Genomic DNA, 25645 nt, shown 5'->3' with positions numbered 1-25645 from the left:
TCTGGGGGTGATGCGGCATACTCTTTAATCAGGTCTCGCTGTAGTCTAATCACATGTGCCATACAATTCAGTGACCTTACAGAGAAGGTTGCTGAAGAAAACATCCGCTTTCCCAAACGGTCCATCATCCGAGACTCCTTGTCTGGAGGATGCACCGAGGAACTCTCATGTGCTAATTCCTTTTTAGTGGCAGCCGCCACCACCATGGCATCCACTGGGGCACCCTTGCTCCAAACTGTCCTGTCCATGGGAGGGCTGAGGATCCTGTCCGGTCTCTTAGGAAATGGTTCAACAGTATCCGGTTCCTTCCATGCCCTGGTAGTAATGAGGTCTACCAGGGGATCGGCGGGAGGGGACACCCAAGAGGTAGATGGGCCTGCGTCAAACGCCTCCAGAAATACAGACTCATCCGAGGAAGGTTTTTGGGCAGACCCCCCCCCCCTCTAATGCGTAACATTTCCATGATGTCTCCAAAGGAGACATCTTCAGGGGGTGACCTTGGGGAACCTTCCCCTTCCTCCAAGTCCGTGTCCTCTGTGAGGGACTCAGGTGAGTCCAAGAGCATCCTCTTGCACTTCCGTTTGTGAGGGACCTCCTCGGGGGGCTGTCCAAAGAGGCCTCACCAACGATGTCCTGTTCCCCTATGGGAACAATCTGGGACATAGGCGCAGGCTGTCCCTGGGGCCGGATAATGGAGGACAGGCCCGTATGAGTGGGAATGTCGGGTGGATCCGAAGCAAGAGCCTGGGGCCTCGAATCCCTCGAGAGGACCCTCTCCATGACGTCGAATGCCGAGGGGGAACTGCTTTCCCTTGGATCCGAAAGCATTCCCCTCGGATCCGACGTGCGGATCGGTGCCGAAGGTGACCAGACCGGATCCGAAAGGGTAGTGTGTCCCAACTGACGGAGCCGAAGGTCCACTGGCCCTCTAGGGTCCGACGTTCAGCTCACGGCCCCGAGAGCTCGGATGCGAAAATGGATCTGACAGAGTCGAGGGTACAGTCGGCGCCGAAGTAGGAAGCACTGTCGGTGCCGACCCTACCCAGGCTCCGAAGCTAGTCGGTTCCGGTAGCTCCGAGCCCCGAAAGCGGGTCGGAGAAGGAGCGATGGGGGCGAAAAAAGATGTCGAGCTCCCCCCCAGCGGGGGGGGGGGGGGGAGGCAAGAGCACTCCCATCTGCATCTAGGCCTGAAGAAATCGATGCATCATCCGGTCCATATCAGCGTCTGACAAGCTTCTGGTGGATCTAGATGAGGCCACCAAAGCCGGCCGGGAAGGCCACCTGGATGACCTCGAAGGCGACCGGGCCTCCTCCTCCGGCTCCAGGGAGAATCGTGCAGAACGGAGCCGAGAGGGGGAAGGCCCAGAGACCTTAAGGGGAGAAGCGAGCTTTTTAGACGGTGGTGCCGAAGAGGTGGGTTTGGACCACCTTTTATGGCTCCGGTGCCTCTCCTCTCTTTCTCTCTTTTTTTCTGCTTTCCCTTTCCTCCTGGGCCAAGGTGGGAGGGTGAGTCCCGGCCAGGGGATCAGGAGCGACAGGTGGGGCAGCCGGCGCCACCGAGGTGGAAAAAGCAGAGTCTGGGGGCAAAAAGCCCGCCAGAATGACCTTCGACCTCCTATCCTTCAAAGCCCTGGGGTTGAAGGCTGCACAGATGGTACAGCCTGAAGAAAGGTGGTCAACCCCCAGGCAAAGGACACACCGAGTGTGACCATCTGCTGGAGACAGCTTATGGCCACACTCGGTACATTTTGAGAAAATGGCTTTAGGGCCTTCAGCCATTGTAAAAGGATAAGAAAATTAGGCCCACAAGCACACATCTTCACACACACACACACACACAGAGGGGGGAGGGGAATAAAACTAACTTAACTAAAAATTCAAGAGAACTACCCAACAAAGACTACAAAATATAGGAGGAGTTCACACATACCAAGAAAAGGAAAAATCTGACAGAAAAGAAGTTTTTAAAGACTGACTTACAGTACTATTGCTCGGAGCTCATTCTAGAGAAGCTTATGGAAGCCGCGGCAAATGAGATCTGAGGGTTAGAGGGAGATGGGAGGCATTATGGGTAAGGGAGAGGAGCTTGGAGCTCGGATCTATTAGCTTGGCAAGCTGCCGAGTCGGATCCGATACCCACAGGTTGCAGAGCAAATGAAGTTAACTACTTCAGATCAGAAAGTTTACCCTGGGGATCACTTCAGTGGATCTGCTGGACAGAGGCACAGGGAACTAATCTAAGGGGGCGGCGAAAGCCAACACATTCCGGCTAGGCTTACAAATGCCTTTGGGCAGATAGCCTAGTACCTACCTATATATACATACATAAAACAGACAGACACACACACACATTCATTACTTTTACATATTTATTACTTTCAGAAATATCAAATGAACAAATCAGAGACACTCACTGCCATAGGTTCATACGAGATTACTATGCTAACAGCTCAAGAGCCCTTACAAGCCTAGCTAGTTTTAACCCAGATTTTACCTGATTTTCTATCCCTCGGGGACATATAAAGTACAGTTTTGTACCTACCATAAATGTAGATGTTCGAAGATCCACATTGCTGCAGTCCTTACACTTGGGTAGTCCGCTGTCCTCGGTCGGCCCGAATATCAAAGTATTAGGCTGACGTCGGTCAAGGCGCTTAAGACTGACATCAGGACGTCAGGGTACAAATGCGCATGACCGACGTCATATCCTCAGTCTTTTCTTGCCCCAGATGTCAGAAGACCCTAAAAAGAAAGGTCAAAACCAAAAGACAGCAAAGAACAACCAACCACCCTTGCACTAATCATATGTACAATATATACAATATCCACAATATTCACAACCCAAACCACACAACCGCCTCTAAATACAGAGGGGAAGGAGGGAGGGTAAATTGGACTGCAGCAATGTGGATCTTCGAACATCTACATTTATGGTAGGTACAAAACTGTACTATGTTCTTCATCTCACATTGCTGCAGTCCTTACACTTGGGTAGAATCCCAAAGCAGAGGAAAGGGAGGATGGCAAAACTATAAAGCAGTAGGAGCTGCCAAAATGCCCTGTAAAATTGCAGTGGCAAAACCAGCCCTAGATTTAGAGTAAAGTGGAAGGTGGTAATGCTTAGAGAAAGTATGCACTGAACTCCAAGTAGCTGCCTCCAAAATATCTTTAGTTGCCACCCCTTAAAAGCTGTAGAAGTGGCAGTAGCCCTAGTGGAATGAGGCCTAATCCCAACTGGAATCTCCTTACAATGATGGGAATAACAGAAAGCAATACAAAACCCAATCCACTTAGAAATAGTTTGTTTTGACACAGGCTTGCCCTGAGAACCCAAAGCAAATGAAACAAATAACTGCTGAGACTGCCTGAACCCTTTAGTTCTGCTCAAATAATATCACAACTGCCTGTGTATATCCAAAGTGTGCAAAATCTTTTCCCCTTTATTTTGGGGGTTTGCATAAAAAGTAGGCAAATGAATAGTTTGGTTTAAAGCCACACTAGAGACCACTTTAGGCATAAAGGAAGGATTAGTACGTAAAGATACCCTATCCTTATGGAAAATTAAGAAAGGCTCAACCGCCATAAGGGCCTGTAATTCAGAAACCCTTCTTGCAGAGGTAATGGCCAACAAAAAAGCAGTCTTCCATGATAAATATTTCAACTCGGCAGTAGCTGCAGGCTCAAAAGGTTGTAGAGTGAGTTTCTCCAACACAAAATTGAGATCCCAAGCAGGAGTAGGAGCTCTACGTGGGGGTCTTATATTCTTTGCCCCTCTAAGGAATTGCTTAAACAAAGGATGAGAAAACAATGGTGGGTCACAGTCATAGTGAGCAGAAATTGCTGCAGCATGAACCTTAATAGAAGAGAAGGACAAACCTTTGTCCAGTAACTCAGTAAGATATTGAAGAGCCACACTTAAATTAGGCTTAGAAACATCAAATTCCTTTGCTGTACTCCAAAATAAAAATCTCTTCCATTTATCTGCGTACACTTTCCTTGTACTAGGCCTTCTGGCCTCCAAAATAACATTCAAAACTTGCTGTGGAAGCTGAGACCCTCCAGGGTTCAAAACAGAATATGCCAGGCTGTTAGGTGAAGAGAGTGAAGTTTGACATTGAGTAAATGACTGTTCTCCTGAGACAGCAGGTGTGGAATCGAAGGTAAATGCCATGGAGGCTCCCGTACCAGACTTCTCAGTAATGGGTACCAGTGCTGTCGAGGCCAATCTGGAGCTATTAAAATCATCTTTGGCTTGTCCTGTCTGACCTTCAGGAGTACCTTTGGGAGGAGAGGCACAGGTGGAAAGGGGAAAGGCATACACATGAAGATTGCTCCAATTGAATGAAAGAGCATCCAATTTCCAAGCTGTGGGATGAAACCTTTTTGTGCAAAACTTTGGCAGCTGGTAGTTTAGTGGAGAAGCGAACAGATCTATGTCTGGAGTTCCCCATAACACTGTCAATTTCTGAAATACATGAGGATCCAATTTCCACTCGTGGGGATCCATAATTTGTCTGCTCAACACATCTGCTAAGGAGTTCTGTGCTCCCGGCAGAAACCTTGCCTGAAGATTTAGCTGTAAACTGAGAGCAGTCTCCCACAAAATCATTGCTTGTCTGCATAGAGGATAAGAATGTGTTCCCCCTTGCTTGTTGATGTACCACATGACAGTTGTGTTGTCTGTTAGAACCAACACCTGCCCTGGAAGAAGTAAATCCTTGAAAGCTATTAATGCAAATTGGACTGCTAACATCTCCTTCAGATTGATATGTAGATGTTGAAGTCTGGCAGGCCACGTGTCTTGTACCCACTTTCCATTTAGATGAGCTCCCCAAGCTTTGTCTGAGGCATCTGTCGTTAAAATCTGACTCGCCTCTGGCCGGGTCACAGAGAGTCCCTTGTTTAGGTGACATTCCTGAGCCCACCACAAAAATTCCTTTTGAATGCAAGGTATTATCTGAATGACAGTGTCCATATCTTGGCAGTGCTGTGTCCATACATTTTGAGATACCATTGTAGCTTCCTCATATGCAGTTTGGCATTGGGAAGCACCAGAATACAAGATGCCATGAACCCCAAGGCTTGAAGGACTGTCCTTGCAGTCAGCCTGGACTGATGAGACAATTGATGGAAGTAAAGAGAAAGATTCTTTGTTTGTCCGGGGTCAAAAGGCCATCTGGGATGCTGTATTCAGTCTCACACCCAGAAAGCACATGTCCTGAGAGGGTACTAGACTGGACTTTATTTCGTTCACAGAATACCCCAGGCATCTTAGCACTGCTATCACATATTGTAAATGATGAAGAAGTTCGTCCTTTCCTTGGGCCAGAATCAGGCAATCGTCCAAATAAGGATAGATCTGTATTCCTCTTAGCCTGAAGAAAGCTATCACTGGAGCCAGAACCTTCGTGAACACTCTGGGCAGTAGATAAGCCAAAGGGCAATGCAGAGAACTGATAATGAGAAGTCCCAGCCCGAAAACGCAGATACTTCCTGCAACTTAGCCTGATAGGAACATGAAGGTAAGCCTCCTTGAGATCCAGAGTCACCATCCAGTGATCTTTGCCCAGCAGAGGTAAAAGCTGTTGTAACGTCAACATTTTGAACTTGGGAATGTCCAGATAGGTGTTGAGGATAGATAAATCCAAAATTGGTCTCCACGTGTTCCCCTTCTTTGGTACTAGGAACAGGCGAGAATAAAATCCTAGGCCCACTTCTGGCAGAGGGACCGGTTGTATGGCCCCTATTTGAAGCAACAGAGAAATTTGTTTGTGAGCCTCTAGTCTTTGCTGAGGAGAAACGTTCGGCATGCCTTTGAAAGGAGGCAAGGTATGGAAATAAAACTTGTAACCTTGGTGTATGATATCCAATACCCATCTGTCTTGGGTAATCAAACTCCAATTTTCCTTGAAGAGTGCCAACCTTCCTCCCAAAGGTGCTGCCAGGCAAGAAGGATCTGGCAGCTGAAAAGGTAGGTCATTGGGCCTGTTTACGAAAGGACTGGCCCCTGCCCTCACCCGAAGATTGTGCAGGTGAACTCCCTGTTCTAGGTCTGAAGGAGCTCTGAGCTCTGCCCCTACCACGTCTAGATCTACCCCTAGACTGTGAATCATAAGAAGGACGTCCACCCCTTAGCAGGCCAGTTTCTACTAAACTGGAGGCTGAACTTGCAAAAATCTTTAACAGCCTGCATAGACTTAGCCTTGTCTTCCATTTTCTTCAAGACTGACTCCACAGGTGAACCAAACAACACATCAGACTGTAAAGGAGCATCCAAAATCCTTGTCTTAACATGGTCAGATAAATTCTGATCCCTCAGCCAGGCGTGCCTGCGAAGAACTGACCCAGTGGCAGCCACCCTAGACGAGGCCTGTACAGCATCAAAACCACATTGTAAAGAATGCTTACCCACCTGTTCAGAGACATGTACCAAATCTTGTAATTCTTTACACTCAATGCCTTCCGCCAGAGCATCTACCTTAGACTTCAATTGAGAAAGAAGATAGTTTTGATATTTCAACATGTGAAACTGGCAATTCAAAGCCCTCATAGCTAAGGTGGAATAAGTATAGACTTTCTTTCCCCATCTATCCAAAGCTCTGGCCTCTATCTGGAGGAACCGGATTTTTTACAACAGAGGCCTTGACACCCTTAGGTCCCTGACTAACAGTTTCTGGGTCCGCCCTAGGACTCTTATAAAGATATTTATGAGCCTCAGGCACCCTGTAATACCTATCCGGTTTAACAGGAGCAGGAGGCAAAGAATCAGGATTAAGTGAAGCCTCTGCAAACACATCTTCCACAACATCCAGAACAGGTGGTATAGCCAAAAGCCTATGCTGGGGTAAAAGCAAAAATTCCCTAAGCCTTTTCCTGGAATCAGAGAAGTCCTGACCTTCCCACTTAAAATGTTCCCTCATGGAATGAAGAGTCTCTGAAAAAGAAAAATCCTCTGGAGGAGAAGCAGAAGGAGTCGAATCATCTGCATCAGAATCAGAATAAGGAGAGTACTCCTGCAAGTCTTCAGCCGAAGACTCTGAAACATCCGAAGCCTGCTCAAAACTCCCCAACTCCGGTTCCACCCTAGGCCTCTTATCAGGAGGGGGCAAAGAACCTCTAATCAAAGTAATTAAATCCTCTGCCATTTTAAGCATGTGCTTCTTGGGCACAGATCCTGATGAACTAGGAGTGACACCAACAGAAGCTAAACCTGGCCTGCCTTTGGGAGAAGCCTTGGAAACAGAAGGAGAGGGCCTAACCACCCTAGGAAGGGAGGGGAGTACAGTAACCTGAGAAGCCCCTTCAGCCTGACCTGCCTCCTGAGAGGCCACATCCTGCAATATCAAAGTCTCCCCCTGGGACTCCAGAGAAGCCTCCGGCGGAACCACCGGTTCCACTGACGCCTCTAAAGAACCGGCGTCCAGTACGGACGACTCTTCTTGCCTGGGTTTAGCTGCTTTGTCTTTGCGCTTCTTCGAAGAAGCGGGCGTCGGAGCATCCGACGGCATATTATAATTGCACCACTTCCCGAAGACCAACCTGGCACAATCTAACCTTCGCTTAATAGTCCGCTTATTGAACCTAGCACAAAAGCGACACCCAACAACATCGTGCTCAGGCCCCAAACAAGGAATACACAAAGTATGATAATCCCTATGCGGTATCTGCTTCCCACAAGAAATACAGTTATTCACTTTTTCTGACATCCGGTAAACCACTGAGGCAAGAAAAACTAAAATATTCTAACGGGTACTTAGCCAACTTTGACTCGGTCTGAAACTCCGAATTCGAAAAATTTCAGAACGCCAAACGGCACTTGCAACTCTGCTTTTGCATCGGACCATGCGGCAAAAAAGACTGAGGATATGACGTCGGTCATGCGCATTTGTACCCTGACGTCCTGATGTCAGTCTTAAGCGCCTTGACCGACGTCAGCCTAATACTTTGATATTCGGGCCGACCGACCGAGGACAGCGGACTACCCAAGTGTAAGGACTGCAGCAATGTGAGATGAAGAACATCAAGGGTCAGCGGAGGTGGGGCTATTTTTACAGATTGACTCTGTCCATAAGGGACATGGGTGCCACCCCAGGAGTGAATTTTTGACTTCCCATCCATTGGTCCAGATTGCACTCAGAGATGATCAGGGAAGGGCTATGCTTCATGTGAATAGGAAGCCTATTCCACAGGAGGGTCAGTCTCTGGGACACGCACCTGTCTCTCCACCATGATCTGTTCATGTCAGAAATCAGGTTTAGATCCTTGGAATGGATAATCCTTGTACAGTTAGTTTTGAGAATATGCAGCATTTCCATCACGGCTAGGTCAGAGACTGCCTTGTAGATCAGACACAGATCACCACTCAGGAATCGGTTGGAAATTGAGTACAGTGATAGGACTTTTAATTGATGCGGATAACACATGTTGGTTATACACTGTATTTTTCTGGTGAGAAACCTCTAAGGACACTTCCAAATGTTGCAGGTGCCTGGTGAAGTATATGCCAAAGGTTGCACTGCACTCAATTATTGGTTTGATGAGGGCCAAATACAGTGGTACTATGACATCCTTAGATCTGGATGCCATGCCCTTACTTATAAGCCACATAAAAGGATTTCCTTACCACCTTGGATACATGGTTGTCAAAGTTCAGATTACTCTCTGTCTGAATATCCAGATATCTCACCACTGGGTCCAGTGTTATGGTGGTGCCTATACTGTAATTTGCAGGAGTATTTGATTTCCCAAAAGGTATTGTTATTCACTTCTTTGCATTTAGTTTTTGGCCATGGCACTGACACAAATCTTTAGTCTGCATCAGACCTTTCTGTAGGCTATCAACATCGTTTGGGGAATCAATGATTGCACCCAACTTGCAATCATCAGCAAATGTGGTCAGCCAAACTGGGTAGGGTCTGGAGATTTCCTATGTCACTGTTAATCAGGTCCATGATTATCCTTTCCATATCCTTGCTTATGAGACTAGTCAGACTTATAGATCAGTAGTTTCCTGGATCAGCTGATGGACCCCCTTTGTGCAGAGGGGTGACTGTTGCTGTCCTCCATTGGAACAAAGCCTGCCTGCAAACACACACTACAGAAGATTGCAAACAGAAGGGTAACATTTTCCATCTGCAATCACTAACTAAAACCAAACGTACATCATATTCACACATATCACGCTTAATACCAAATTGCCACAGATCACAAACAGAAAGGTAAAACCTTCTGTTAGCAATCTCTAACTAAAACGTAAAGTAAACCTAAATATACACACACAACACACTCAATGCTTTACAATGGGGGGGCTTCAACTCCTCACCCCTTTACTTTTATATACCAACTCCAGGCTCCACACAACCACAACCAAATGCAAAATAACACTATTATAAAATACTCAACGTGAGTTGACTACAATATAACTCAATCAAGTGTGATTTTGATGAGCTGTGACAACTCAACTACTTGTAGAATTAGCTATATATCTATATACATATATACATATATGTGTATAAATAGATATAAACACACAAACAAACACACACGGTCAAAACCAGTTTGCTATGTACTGGTCATGCAAGACTGTTCTTTTGGATGTACTATGTGGAATTTGTGAAATAAATAGTGTTTTGCACTGTTTTGCACTGTCTTATACTGCTCCTGCTTAATTTATATGCCGGTGGATGATTGGACATTACTAGTTTTGCAATTTTAGTGAATATAGCTTTTGCTTTGGAGTGCTGGACTGTGTTTTGCTGTTTGAATCTACTTCAGTTTCTGAACACCCTGTATCGGTCATTGCACCAGTCTTTGTGATACATATATATATATATATATATATATATATATATATATATATATAAAAACATATATATATATATATATATAAAAACATATATATATATATATAAAAACAAACGCACACATATACATAAATATAAATGCGTCAGTATGTAACAGAAACTAATTATTACTGTGTGCTGTTTTGTTGGAATGCAATTAAACGTTAAGTAAAACATGAATCCTCAAGTGGTCACAGCCTCAAACCAGCAACACTCCTGATGTTGCACGGCAAATAAAAATTCTTTTTTTGCAAAGGGAGCCACTGCAAAATGTGAAGGCAAGCTTCTATAACCCATTCTCTAAATATACCTTCTCTGAGGTTGCCCAAATTTTGAAATGATGAATAAGGTGAAAAACAAGAGTAAAATTCACCTTTTGTAACTCTACAATGCAGTTGGTACATGTTCAAGGCAGTTTCAATTTAGTGAAACATCGACTGCAGGAAAGTTGAGATTTTGACATTCCAGGGCTCACCATTGCAGAGACATGTTTCCCATATGTATATTTTGCTATGGAGTATGCATACAAAAGACTCATTATTCAATGCACATAAAGTTATTTGTTTTATTCTCTTCACTACCCAACTGCTTAATTTTATTTGCTTCTCTTACTTTATTTCACCAGGCAGAAATCAGAAGTATGGAATTATGATATGCATTACATTAGCAAAGCACATTAAATATATATGAATTTATTTAGCTAGATTATGTGTTACGATGAAAACACATGGTGGATAATATTACATGGTATAAAAACATGTAGAAAAGTACTTACAACAGAAATGTAAAAACAGATAAACAAAACTAGTTCTTGCCTATTTTTTTCTGTGATCGTTTCCATCTTTTCAGCAAGTACTTGACATTCTTCTTTCAGTTTGTTGATCAGTGCATTCTGGGATGTTATCAATAAATCCAGTTCATTAACTAGAAAAACAAATGAAAAGAAAATCACATGCTAATACATATCACTGATGATACTGTCATGAAGATTTACATTCTTTACAAACAGATAGCTTCGTACCATGTCGATCTATAAATGATGGTCTTTGATATGTCCTACAGCTGGATTCATCTTCTCCTCTAATCAAAATGTAGCATTTTCCTTTCAAGAGATCCTTTGTTTGGGGTACCACAACATACTGTGATGTCATGTGATAACTTCATAATCATTGCTAGCCTTGGAGCCCTCCAGTTCTCCCCAAACAATTAGCTAGTAAGAAATAAAGAAGAAAGTTCTGATACTACTAGCAAGTAATATACAAATGTACTTTAGACACACCTGCACAGGTCTTCAACTGCTGAGGCCAGATTAATGGACCACCCATGCAAAGGGGCAACAGTGGGAAGGTATGAGTGTACAGCCTGAGTATAAAAAGTGCTTTCTGCCTCAGGTTTGTCTTGGTGAGGAACATGGATGGACTGGTTTAGGGAAATTTAGAAAGCACTTTCAGAAGGTAATGTGGGTTAATCCTATGCAACTCCAAAACCCTGTGAAAGACCAAATGATGATGCCTACACATGAAGTCCTGAAGGTCCTAGATACAAACAGCAGAGGTTACCACCATGAAAAGCATCTTCTAAGAAAAACTTCAACACTGCTAAATGAGTAAACTCACATGGTTTGTAGGCAACCCTACCCATCATAAAGTTCAGATCTCACAAAGGGGATAGGCACTTCAAATAAGGACAAAGATGCAGCACTCCTTTAAGGAACAGTTGCATAGCTGAGACTGAGACTGACACCTTACACATTTCCACTATGATATGAAATGTGGAATTGTTTGTTATGAATGACATTAAACTCTTCACTCCTCCCAAGTTTTTTGGTCAGTGGTGTTTGGACTGTTATTTCTGACTAGGAAGGATCTGTTGCTGTTAGCACAATGGATCATAAAAGTCCTCCACAGCACTGAAAGCCTGGTTCTCTTTATGAGGTCATCTACCAGGTCCAGTGTGAACTGGCTGAACAGCTTTTTCCTCAAACTGGGCATCCAGAGTTCTGTTTCTGAACTTTTCCTTGGTGGAGGATATTCTTAGCCATGCCATTCTTCTCAAGCACATACCCGAACATGTGAACACATTCCCTCTATCTGCACAATCAAAAATTACCATGGACCATGTGGAAAACTATTACTGAAACTGTAGACAGAGTCTTCCTTACATTTTCATTGAGCCCACATCTGGGAAAGTCTACAAGTTTTTCCAGAGCCTGATTAATAACAGTCAGTAATAGAAGTTAGACAACACGTAAATAGGAATAATATCCATACTGGAATTTAATGAGCAGGCTAACAACCAACACAGTGTATAAATTAGACATGTACTTTGTTTAATGCATTCTCTTCATCTAAAAAGAACATTATTTTTTATTGCTTTTTGTTTACCAGGAAAGTGCAACTAGGCACAAATCCCAGATAGAAATGCTCCACTTTACACAATGAGTAAAAAATAGTTATATAAGATTTATATAATAAATGTACATACATAGAACAGTAATAATATGACAATCAAAAAATAATAAATATACATACATAGAATTGTAATGATATAATAGTTAAAGAAAATATAACAGTTAAATTGAGAAAACAGTAAAATATTAACAGATATTAAGCTTAAAAGACTCTAGTTACTTTCAAATGAAATCAGATGAAAATAGATACTGAGAGAAGACGGTGAGGATGGTTACAAATTATGAAAGAGGCTTGAGGAGGTCTAGGTGAAAGGGAGGAAGAGATAGTAGTAGAGAGGAGTGGATAATAGTCAGAAAGAGATTGTGAAGAAGTATTGTGAAGAAGTAGCTGTATTATGGCCAGCTCTATAACAGAGTGCTGACAACAAGGGTATGACAATTATCCAAGAGCATCACATGTACAGAGCTGGCAAATGAGTAGTTAGGACATTAGCTGAGTTTTAAATGATTTTAGGGAGTGTTCTTGTCATATTTCTAGTGAGATGAAGTACCCAGACTTAGTGAAGTTGTAGGGGAGTAGTGATTTGCTAACAGAATTGTTGGGTTTGGATACATGTAACAGGCATTTGTCAGACTGATATAATGGCCTGGAAGGGTTATATATTTGTATGAGGTTGGGAATGGATAGACAGTAGTTAGGTTCGTTTAGATAATGTGGGAATTCCAGCCACTGTAATTCCCTTAGGGTGACACAGTGGTGGGTTATATTTGGCAGGTTGGCAGCAAGTCGTGCTACTTTGCAGTAACATTGCTCAAGTCTGTTTCGCAAGGTCAGCTGGATGTTGTTAAGGATGGGAACAGAGTACATTAGAGTAGGCAAGAGGATAGAAGATGCAATGTGTTTTCTTATAGTGTCTGATAGGAAGAGTTTGGCTCTATAGAGAAAATGTAGTTTTTGGTGCAATTCTTTTCACTTTTTTAGATGTGTGTGTCAAATTTAGGTTGTTATCTACACAGATGCCTAGCAGTTTAATGTGTGTGACAAGGATTTTTTTATTGGATGCGGTAACTGAGAAGGAGGTTTTGTTGACTGTAAGTTGTTTGGGAGTAAATAGGATTAATTTGGATTTACCTGGGTTAAGGAATGGCTGGGGCAGATGTCAGTCAGGTTTCTATAGAGAAGGCTCCTGGGTAAGTTCTTGTAATTTGTTGATGTTTTTTGCGATACATAAGTCTATAGGGTTACCCGCTTATGGTACTACAGAAACAGTTTTACAGACTTTATACAGGTCACTGATGAAGTTGTTAAATGGAATGGGTCACAAGATTGATCCTTGTGGTACACTGACTGGGACAGGGAAGAAAGATGAAATGCCTTTTTGCCACTTAGTTTGAGCTGTATTTCGGATTGCTACAAAACCATGACATAGCAATGGTGTTGAGTCCTAGGTTATGATGTTTGTGTAGAAGAACAGAGTAAGATAGTGTGTCAAAGGCCTTGGATAAATTAAGTAAGAGAGCGGACACTAGGTTTCCATCATTTTTATTTATGTTTACTGTATTGGTAAAACTAAGTAAAGTTGTACAGGCACTGTGGTGGGGACAGAAGCCATGCTGAGATAAACAGAGGTGGTTATTTTGTGTGAGGTAATATAAGAGTTGTGACGTGATGCATTTTTCGAGTATTTCTAACAGAGGGGACAGGATGGCAATGGGCCTGTAGTGGGAGAGTTCACCTGAATGCCCTTCTTTGTGAAGAGCAAAGAATGCGTCTTTTGTTCCACAGTGTAGGGACATATGTTCGACTGATGGAGTGATTTATTAGAATTAAGATGGAGTAGTCTATTGCTACTGCAGCCATCTTAAGGTATTCACCAGATAGGTTGTCAAGGGCCAAGGCAGTAGGTTTCAATTTAAGTAATACTTTTTTATGTAAGTAGAGAGGACTGGTTGGAAAGCGAGGCTATGAAGAGGAATGGTTGGTGATGCTGTTGTCTGGTTGTTGCTATTAAGGAAATTCTGAAATAGGGACAAGACTGAATGAAATTAAAGTTGAATGGTTCAGCACAGTTGGTAGAGTTGTTGTTAGTGCTAAGTGTTGAGATAAACAAGTGGCATGGCCAGGTCTGAGCAGCTGGATGACAGAAGATCAGAATGTTTGGGGATTTATGTAGTTTTTATGTTGCAGGTCAGTGCAGTGTTTTTTTATCTAACTTACAGTTTTAGTTTGGTTTATGTGTTCATTGAATTTTTGGAGCGTTGTCAGTGTTTTATTGGATAGCCATGGATTCCAGGCTCTATCTCTAAGTCTCAAAAGGTGTTTGCTTTTTAAGTCTGGCCCTAACTCTCTATTTTCTGAGTGAGCAAGTTAATTTAGAATGTTCAAGAAAGTAGAATTAAAAAGAGCTGCTATGTCATCTACTGGAATGTATTTTAGAGTTAAAAAGTTATATAGTTTTAGATAGGAGATAAAAGAATATTTGCTGAAATGTGTGAGGTTACACATTATGCTGAAATGTGGCTGCTTCTGAATATTAGTTTGTTTTCTTATTACATAGGTAGGGAGATGATCACTTAGGGTGTCTGGAAGGGTACCTCAGGTAAAGATTTTATGAGATATAGTTGTAAGAATTCAGTCAATTAATGTTCCCTTAGCATTGCTTTATTATAACGGGTGGGAGTGGTGATTAGCTGCAAGAGATCAGAGAGATTTATTGATTGGTTAGGTGATTCAGAGGACAGACCGTGAGAGAGGCAGTTAATATTAAAATCACCCAGTATGTATTTTTCTTGAGAGAAATTGGATGAGACCTAGCAGAAGTAATCTTTTGCAATAGAGAGATTATTACCAGGTGGAAAATAAGTACCTATGATAAACAATATCTTGTTTTGGTTGAGTTTGAAGGTAGATATGAGAATTTCTGCCTTACAAAATTGTGGAGGATTTAGTGATGTAGGAGTAAGCTGCAGATAATTTTTGTATGGTATTGCAACTCCACTGCCCCTTTTATTGTGTCTGTCTTTTCTTAGTATATTATAGTTTGGGGGTAGAATTTCATTATCTGTTGTTTATTTTTTTCAGTCAGGTTTCCACTACTACTACTATATCTGGAACATGTAGGTTAAGTCAAGCATAGAACTGTGGTACTCCATTGTAGATGTTTTTAATGTTTATATGTGCCATGTTAAGGGAAGAACAAGTAGCGTTGTGTTGTATTAGAGGGGTGTGGTTTAAGGGGGTTGTAGAATTACAGGTTTACAAGGATGTATCTGGTCCAGGATTTGTATGGATGCCACCACTGAGTTTTAGTTTGGAGGAGATATGCTGGTTGCAGGATAAGCATTTAATTTTAATTTTAGCTTATGAATTACAGGGTTGTATAAGTGTAGGTCGTGTTTGAAAAAGTATGTGGTATTTGGAGAGAATAAGGTGTATATTTTCTTGAATGAATTAAGGTTTGAGTATGCGGCAACATGTTGGATAGTACAACTAGGATGATGGTGATGGGTTATGTGGAAGTGTAAAGGTAAAGATGTTAAGTGGGTGAGTAGCAGGAAATGTGAGAGTCAGCACAGAGATAGGTATCACTGTAGTTAGTTGTAGGATGATATTTTGACAAGTTTAGAGATAAAGGGGTGGACAAGAGGGGTGATATGTTGTACTGGGAAACAATATGGTGTTGAAGTATTGGTAAGTAAGAGGGCAGGGAGTATGTTATGATAGACGAGACAGAAGTGACAGCTGTATAATGGAGGGAGTATTGAATTAAATATGGGAGGTACTGCAAATAGTTAATGTGTGCTGGCATTACAGACTGAGATTGGTTGAGTTGTGAGCTGAGTTGAGATAGTAAGTTTACATTTAGAGTAAGTGTGGGTGGGTGGGAATAAGGAAGTAGGGTAGGGGAGCAGAACAACAGTGAATGGAGCAGGTTCCACTTGCTCAGAATGTTGCAGGACAGAAAAACAATCAGTGAATTGGGCCAAAAGAGGGTAAGCGTGTGTAACTGTTATTTTTTCCACTTTACCATATAAAGCAAATTATATAAAACAGGGAATTAATTAGAAAGTTTACACACTTGCTATGTACGGCACTGGTAGCAAGAATAGTTTGGTATATAAAAATAAGAAGAGAAAAATAAATAAGCAAAGTGAAATTAGAGGTGGTTTGACAAAATCTACTGGTTAGTTGGGAACTGTTAAAGAAAAAAGTGAAATGAGATTAATAAACAATCTGCTAGTTAATTACCTGATGTTGGGGGGGGGTGGCAATATGTTTACCTAATGTTGGTCTATGGCTTACCTAATGTTAATAAAAGTAAACTAAGTATTGATTGATGCTGATTTGTATAAAATATCAGTGTTGTGTAGACAATTTTTCTAAGCACTGTCACTTTAAGCTTCTCTCATTTTGGTGCCTTTTTGGCTTTTTAAATGCATCCAGGAAGTTGTTTTACTGTTTCTGAAGAAGTTCCTATAATTTTTGGAACAAAAGCACTAAAACAGGATTTAAACTATTCACTGCAACATCTGTGCGCCAGTTTGTTGTTTTCATTTACTTATGAGTTCGCCGTTTTGTGGAGTTTCCTGGTTACCAATATTTGAATATTACCCCAAAAAAAGAAGAAACCTCCTCACTGTTAAAAAAGGCCAATTACTCACTGTAGCTGTACCTGCACTGAAAGGTCTTAACTAGGTTTTCAGTTTATTCAGACACAAAAGGTATCAGTGCAGTTTCGTTTTGTTACTGGGAATGGACCAAGAACTGATTATTTCCAATTTATCTAAAATACTGTCTTAACATACTAAAGTTCATTGTTCAGAATTACTCACAAAGCACCCATATACGCTAACCTTGCAATTTTTTTGGGGGGGAAACCTTTTATTTAACTATAAAGATTTTTTTTCAAAACAATGCAATTTTGGATGTTTTTTGCACAACCTTATTTCTACCTTTGAGGGTCGCATATCTCAACATGCAGAAGACATTGAAAATACGTACAAAGGCCCTTGAAAATTAGGTAGAGCTTGCCAAAAATTTGGACATCTAATTAACATAAACTTTGAATATCAAATAGCATAAATCTCTTTTCACTTCTAGTAGGAATCTGGGATAATACTCAGAAACACATTTGAAAAACAGAGTGTGACCAAAATGATGGGAAAAAAATATGTGGACATCATCAAAGAGACTACGTAAAATCTGTAGAATTTAATGAACTGTACTGCAAAATTCTACCACAAAGGTCATTTACTTTTGCTTCTGAAAAAGGGACATGTAAGAAGTGTGTCCTCTTTCTTTAAATTACTGGCATCACTAGTATGTTGCTCATGTAGTGTGGTTTTCCTATGTACTAGCCAGCTTCAAAAATCACATGTTGAGGGGGATTCAGAAATTTGAAGGGATACATGTAGGGGCACATTTCCAAAAAATGGTACATAATGTTCAGGGTTAAATCAGGCCGGAAAACAGATATGTTTTTCTAAAATTCTGTCAGTTGAGAGGTCTGGTGAGAGTCCACAGGAAGAATGTGTAAACTTTGTAAATTTACAAAATTACTCAGATTTTAAGTCCTCATGAGAAGTTCATTAAATTATTATACAGTATTTGTAATTGATAAGTTTACTTGAGAAAAAGGTCAAGCCAAAAACACGGTTTAAACAAATAGCTACCACTAAACTTTTTCAAGCTTCTTCTGCACATTTCTCTCACCATTAGAAATTCTAGCCACGTGTAGAGTGTAAAACAGAACATTAAATTAAAGACATGTCGGATTTGGTAGCTATTGCTTATGAAATAAAAAATATTATTATTAGACCGGACTACTCTGAAAAAAAAATCCTTCGGTATTTTTACATAAGGTGTTAGAGATACACCAGACTGCCTTTGAAATAAAAGTACTGGTGTTTTGGATCTAAAGTGGAAAGTAATACAAGTTTGGATAAAAATATTTGTTGGCAAGTTATACTCCTTTTACTTCTAAAATAGTTGCCATGTTGAAGGCATGTTAACACATTTTACTTACAGAAATGTTAACTTTTACATTTAAAAAATTCCATATGACAGCTTTAAACTTGAGAGATTCTTTATTTCACAGAGCACTATTCAAGCCATTGCCTCAGAAAATGAAGAGGGAGGGTGCATTCATGTGGACATTGTAATGTATGCTGCAAAGTACTTAATGTACTCGGTCTGCTATTAATACTGCTTTTGAGATGAAGGTTTTGTTTTCAAATTTAACAAAACACGTAGTATGCTATTAAAAGTACTGTGAGCCATATTTACATAGGTCAAATGAAAAGAACAAAGAAGATGTGCACTATGGAGCAAATCAAGGATGTTAAAACTGGAAATTCTAATAATGAATTTATGTCATGTTATTTTGGGACACCCTGAGGATATCTGAGCTGAAATGTTGTCATCCTAATGAATGATTTATGCAAAAGTAGTGAGACATTAGCTTTTTAGAGGCTAAACACACACACATACTTTAAATATATGTATGTGTGTATATATATATATATATATATATATATATATATATATATATATATATGTGTGTGTATGGTACTTGCGTATTATCACAACCAGATTTTCGCGATAATACTGGTTGCTTCCAGACGTGTAAATTTTACCAATACTGACTTGAAAATGTCACATTAACTGTTTTCTTTCACACTGAATTTTTTTTGAGGCAGAATTATTGATTAAACATGGAAAAAGTAATGTTTAACCACATGCTGGCCTGAAAACGAGTATGGGAATTAGCGTACCTTGTTACTTTACGTCTTTACTTACAACAGATAAGTTTGGCTTACATTCAGGAAGATGCGACTACAATTGCTGACAACTTTCTCTCCACACACACAGAAACAGTACAACAGCGAACGAGAAATCCACATCTTTTTTAGCCGTAATCATTGAAACACAATCTCCGCTTGTCCGAGGATAGCACTATCACAATTACAAGTAACCAAAGCACCACTGTCAACTTCTCACATACCAAACTACCCTACATGTCAGCATAATGCAATATCATCAGTTTGGCAAATCTTTTACTGTTATTGCAAGTTTCTATTCTTAAAAAAAAAAAAAAAAAGTTTTCCTCCTTTCAAGTCTGTTTGTAAATTTTTTATAAATAGTCTACCAAAAAGCATTTCTCCAGGTCTCCACGTGTTTTTCTTTTCAGCATTCCACCTTGATAAGAGAAAAGTACTCCTTTCGACAGTAACATACACAGCAGCCCAGGAAATTAAACCATGCGTGTGTAAAGCACGCAAAACAGGAAGAAGACTTTCACACGTTGTTTTATCTTCCTGAATGTAAGCTAAACCTATTTGTTGTAAGTAAAGATGTAAAACAACAAGTGGCACTAATTACCACACTCGTTTTCATGCCAGCATTCATATTACCGCAACCACGAAAATCTGGTTGCGCTAATATGCAAGTACCATATATATGTATATATATATATATATATATATATATATATATATATATATATATATATATATATATATATATATATATATATAAATAAAAGCACTATTATTCATTTGACAAAATGCTCATTTTAAGAAAAAAAGTAGTACTTCATTTAATTGAAACTACAATACACTGAATAGCCAAAATATCAAATCACAAAATACTGAAAAACTCAATCCAGCTACAAATACCCAATATCATACACCCCAACTATAAAAACGACATCAAGTGTTGCATTGGTGGAACTGTTAGGGAAAGTCTTCACCCCCAAGCACCACCTTACTCATATGTGCTAACCCTACACATTACGTTTCTAAAAACCCTCTCCATAACAGTACCACATCACAAGACAAAAGGAGACAGGAGACACACCACTACCACCAAAACATGCAAAACAATAAAAGTATCCCCTTATCTAACTCTTAAACAAATGTGTGCACACACAAACCGCCCCTACAAACCTTTTCATTAAGCACTCAATTTCATAATCCTATGAACAAACTATAAAAAAAGAGCTTTCAAAATTATGAGCATTCAGTGAAATCAGCTTTCGAAATTTTGAGCATTTACTGTTTTTTATCACCAAAAAAAAACATTTTCAACCAAATGTGCTTTTGACATTTTTAACTGTACCCATATGTGTGTGTGTGTGTGTGTGTGTGTGTGTGTGTGTGTGTGTGTGTGTGTATATATATATATATATATATATATATATATATATACATATATATATATATATATATATATATATATACACACATACATACACACACATATATATATATATATATATATAAAAAATACATATATACACACACACAGAGTCACTGAGAACTGTTACTATTAAAATAAACATAGCTACAGCATTTGCAATGCAATATTTTAATTTCACTTACATTGTATACATTCAAATTTTCTTCATGATAACATTCATTTTGCCCCTACAGTAGTATTTTCATCAGTCCATCACTAGTATTACTCTTCCAAATTGTGGCTCACTAAAATGATTAACATTTGACAATTTTCTAGTTATTGAACAAAATTTAGGTTTTCACACAGTCCTTTTTTTGTCCATCATTTTGCTTCCATACATTTATACTGCAGTTTAACATTTCTGTGTCATTAAACTTCATCGTATATTTCAATAGCTATGATGGTTATCAAAGAGAAAATTAATTAGTAAAAATATAGGTATGAAATACACAAAAACCCTATGCTCAATCTGTAGATTTTCCCGAATAATTATCAGCTAAAATATATATCTACTTTAGGTATCTTTAAATACTAATATATGAGGTTAATTCAAATATTCTCAGTGCAAGAATCTATTGTCTTTACTGCCTTCACTGTTACATAATTCTGTAGTTCTCAGAGAATCTTAAAGACTAAATTATGTTTACTGCAGCAGAAATCTCATAACACTTATATAACTTCCATACTCACTCCAATATCTGTTTTATCCGGGGTTAAAACTGGATGCATCACTTAACTGGCCATATTTTTATAAAAGCATCCTATTAGTAAAATCTATAAAAAGAAGTTATGTCTTACCATAACATTCCATCTGTGTTGTAGATCTTTGTTCATTCATTACAAATAGGACTTTGGTTCCGTCCTCGGAACTGATACGGCCGTTTCCAAGCTCGCGCCAGCCAAAAACTCTCCGCTAAGACCTACCCATAGTGACCATCTCTTAGTTATTTCAGATCGAATTTGCCTGCCCCTAAATAATAGAGGTAGTAATAGAAAAATAGTAGAAGGCTATGTCTGAGCAAATACCTTAACCAGGAGTTCCTACAGTCCATCAGGAGTCCAGGCAGGGGGGCAGGAAGTAATGAATGAACAAAGATCTACAACACACATGGGACGTTATGGTAAGACATAACTTCTTTATCGGATGTTGTAAATCTTTGTTTATTCATTACAAATAGGACCAGTCCCCAGCTACTGGAGTCCTGGGTGCCCTAAGGAAGGATATTCCTGAGCACCATAGAAACAAAAGATGCTCGTCCCCTGGAGGGCAAATCCAATTTGTAATGAGAGATAAAGGTATGAGGTTTTGCCCAAGTGGCTGCTGTGCAGATATCATCCACAGAGGCTCTGGAAATAAATCCTACAGAAGTAGCCATAGATCTGGTAGAATGAGCCTTTATTCTGGAAGGTAAGGATAGCTTATTCTGTTAGTAGATAAAAGTAATGGCGTTTCTAAGCCAGGAGGATAAAGTCACTTTGGAAACAGGTTTACCCAATTTGGGTCCTGCAAAGACCACAAACAATTGATTTGTTTTCCTGAAAGATTTAGTCCTGTCCAAGTAACAATGAAGCTGCCGATGCACATCAAGGGTGTGCAAAATGTACTCCCCTTTATTAGAATGCTGAGGAAAGAAAACCAGCAGGTCAACAGATTGGTTAATGGAGAATCCAGATATGACCTTGGGCAAGAAAGAAAAGGGTCAGTACGAAGGGACATCCTATCTCTGTGGAAGATCAAGTAAGGTCTCTTAACAATCAAGGCCTGCAGCTCAGATACTCTTCTCGCTGAGGTAAGTGCTACCAGAAGTAAGGTTTTCCATGACAAAAATTTTAAATCACATGAATCAAAAGGCTTGAAAGAAGGACCTGTGAGAGACTGAAACACCAAAGTCAAGTCCCAAGGTTCTAAGGGAGGCTTGACCGGAGGTTTAACGTGTAATATTCCTTTCAGAAATGTCTTGCATAGGCGGTGTGACATAATCAAAGAATTATCAAGTCCATCATGAAAATTGGCAATAGCTGCTAAATGTACAGTGATCATCTATGCTGAGGCTCCTGCATGTAAAAGAGTCATCAGGTATTGAAGGATCTTTTGAATAGACATAGAGAAGGGATCTATGTTCTGATCTTTGGCTCAAATAGAAAACCTAGTCCATTTACTAGAATAAACGTTTCTGGTGGAAGGTTTGTGTGAAGCCAGAAGAATTTCATGAACAGGAGATGGGATGTCAGGCAGCCTGGCAAACACTGGAAGTGGAGGAACCAAGCTGTGAGCTTGAGACTGTGGAGGTTCGGAGGAATCAGTCTCTGAGGATGAGATAACAGGTATTGGGAATGATCCAGGATCCATGGGCTGTGAATCAGATGAGGCCATAGAAATGGGAACCAGACTCGACTGGGCCAGTAGAGGGCAATGAGGATCACTTTGCTTCACAACTTCTGAGCTTTCTGGAGAAATTTTGGAATGAGGGGGAAATGAAGGAAAGGCATACAGAAGACCAGGGAGCCAATCGTGCATTACAGCATCCCTGAGGGGGGATCAGGGCAAAGTAGCTTCTGCATTTGTAGTTTGGGGGAAAGCAAACAGATCTCAGCAAGGCTTGCCCCAGCGTCAGAAGATCCGATCCGCTGTTACAAGGCTGAGGGACCACTCGTGAGGCATCAGGATGTTCCTGATCAGATTGTCCGCAATAAGGTTGGAACTCCTGGGAATGTGTGTTGCTATAAGAAAGCGGTTGGAAGCTATCGCCCAGTGCCAAATCCTCATGTCTTCCCAACACAGGGGATAAGACCTGGTTCCACCTTGCTTGATGATATACCAGACGACTGATATGTTGTCTGAATGAATTACAATGGTCCCAGAGGGTAGGGATGCATTGAATGCTTCCACTGCTAAGAGAACTGCCCTCAGTTCCAGGACATTTATGTGCAAATTGGCCTCCATGGGGGACCAGGTGCCTTGAACCATCTTTCCCTGGAAATGCCCCCCACCCCACCCTAACAGGGAAGCATCCGTGGTCACCGTGGCCATTGGCTGGGGAAGACAGAACGGTCGACACCAAAGATTCATTTGTGGTTTCATCCACCATAGCATTTCTTCCTTGCAACAGTTTGTAAGACGTATCATGTGGTCGAGTGGGTGAGTTAGAAATGACCATTGTGCAGAAAGGAGCCACTGCAGGATTCTCATGTGTAGACTCGCCACTGGTACTAACGTAATGACAGCCACCATGGAGCCTAAGAGTTGCAGTACAAGACATGCTGGTACATAGGTCTGAGGAAGGAGGTCTTGGATTTGGTGTCTTATTTTCGAAAGCCTGTGGGGGGGGGAGAAAGCTTGACAGGATGTTGTGTTGAAGACCACTCCAATAAATTCCAGTGTCTTCGTTGAGGACATTTGAGATTTGTTGTTGTTGATTGTAATCCCCAAGCAGAGAGCGACACCTTGAGTGTAAGAGAGGCTACGGACTAGGAGATTCCTGGTCGGAGCGGTAAGGAGTCAATCGTCTAGATACGAAAACACCTGGAATCCTTGTAGTCGAAAATGAGCTACCACAACTGCCATACATTTGGTGAATACTGGGGGGAGCTGTCGAGACACTGAATAGCAGTGCCCTGAACTGGTAGTGATTGGCTCCCAGCTGGAAGAGGAGAAACCTCCGGGTGGTAGTATGTGTCCTGGAGGTCTATAGCGCACATCCAGTTGTCCCTCCCTAGGAAGGGAAGAATGGACTGTACCATATCCGGAATTTTTGAGGTTTGATAAATTTGTTCAATAGGCTGAGATCCAGGATTGGTCTCCAGTCCCCTGTCTTTTTTGATACTAAAAAAAACCTTGAGTAAAACACAGATCCTGGCTGGTCTGGTTGGATGACTCTCTTTCTTAGCAGCTTTTCTATTTCTAAGACTGCTAATTCCCTCTGATTGGGTGGTACATCGAGGATTCATTTGACGGGTCTGGGAATTAAATCGAATGGTATTTGGTAGCCTCTGGATATCATTCTCTGCACCCAAACATCGGTACTAATAAGACGCCAGGCTGGTAGGTGCAGAGAAAAATTACCCCTGACTGCTTCCAGAGGAAAGCAATCTGACCGCTGGTCAGGAGCGCTGGCATGGTCTGCCGGAGAAAGAATCTCTAGCTCCCTAGTTACGCAGACCCCCCTCTACCCCGAAAGGGGGGGGGTCTTCCAGATGAGCTGCCCCCTTTGCCCGGGGGGAATTGTTCGCCACAAGTGTCACAAAAAGATCCTTGGGATTTCTTGAGCCACATTTTTCCTCCCTTCTGGTTCCTGGAGTAGGACCTCTGGGGATTGGAAAAGCGTATGCCCACAGCAGACAAGGCCTTTCCATCTTTCTCACTTCGTGCAAGTGTGTCTCATACTTCGTCTCGTATTTTGGGTCCAAAAAGTGCAGATTTATCGACAGGTACATTGACAAAGGAAGATTTAAAGGGGTCTGTGAAGTCACACAACTGCATCCAAGCATTACGTCTCATGACAATGCCTGATGCAGCAGCTCGAGCTGCCCGCTCGGTGGTGTGAGATATCAAATGCATCGAGGAGTTCAAGATGGATTCAAGGGTAGCTAGCAGCGAGGCGACAGTGTCACACACCTCATCGGGCAGTACCCCTGCCAAAGAGGAAGACATTTCGGAAATTAGGTCTTTTTGGAGGTGAGAGAAGTGTGCCAGATAGTTCAGTGACCGAATAGCGAAGGTCGCTGAAACATAGGTCCACTTCCCTAGTCTGTCCATGGTCCGGGACTCCCTGTTCGGAAGATTGACAGTGGAACTATCTTCTGCCAGTTCCCTCTTGGTGGCCACCGTCATGACCATAGAATCAACTGTCAACTGCTTGAACCAGTGGGGCAGGTCTTCGGGTGTAGATAAAATCTTGTCTGGCCTCCAGGGGACAGGTTCTACGTTGTCCAGGGTCTTCCAGGCATGCTACACAATGAGCTTAACAAGGTCATCTGCCGGTGGGGTCACCCAGGAAGTAGATATCTGGGCACAGAAGGCCTGCAAGAACACCGATTCCTCAGAAGGGTTAGAGGACTACCAGTCTCCCCGCTGCTTGAGGATTTCAAGAATGTCTCCAAATGAGACTTTGTCCGGGGGAGACCTTGAGTCCCCTTCCCCCCTCATCACAATTG

The 25645-nt window shown here is 41.3% G+C and overlaps 1 protein-coding gene across 1 annotated transcript in view; it reads right to left on the bottom strand.

Moving 5' to 3' along the window:
• SDCCAG8 (SHH signaling and ciliogenesis regulator SDCCAG8) overlaps window positions 1-25645 on the bottom strand; it is a 1727915-nt gene that overhangs the window by 501660 nt on the left and 1200610 nt on the right. Inside the window, exon 15 of the mRNA XM_044058322.1 lies at window positions 10658-10766. Coding sequence (XP_043914257.1) covers window positions 10658-10766 — 109 coding nt within the window. The remainder of the gene's footprint in view (window positions 1-10657; window positions 10767-25645) is intronic.

This window comes from Protopterus annectens, chromosome 1.part2 (assembly GCF_019279795.1).
Source record: "Protopterus annectens isolate FY-2018-M chromosome 1.part2, PAN1.0, whole genome shotgun sequence".
NCBI lineage: Eukaryota > Metazoa > Chordata > Ceratodontiformes > Protopteridae > Protopterus > Protopterus annectens.
This window is presented reverse-complemented; position numbering and strand designations above follow the sequence as displayed.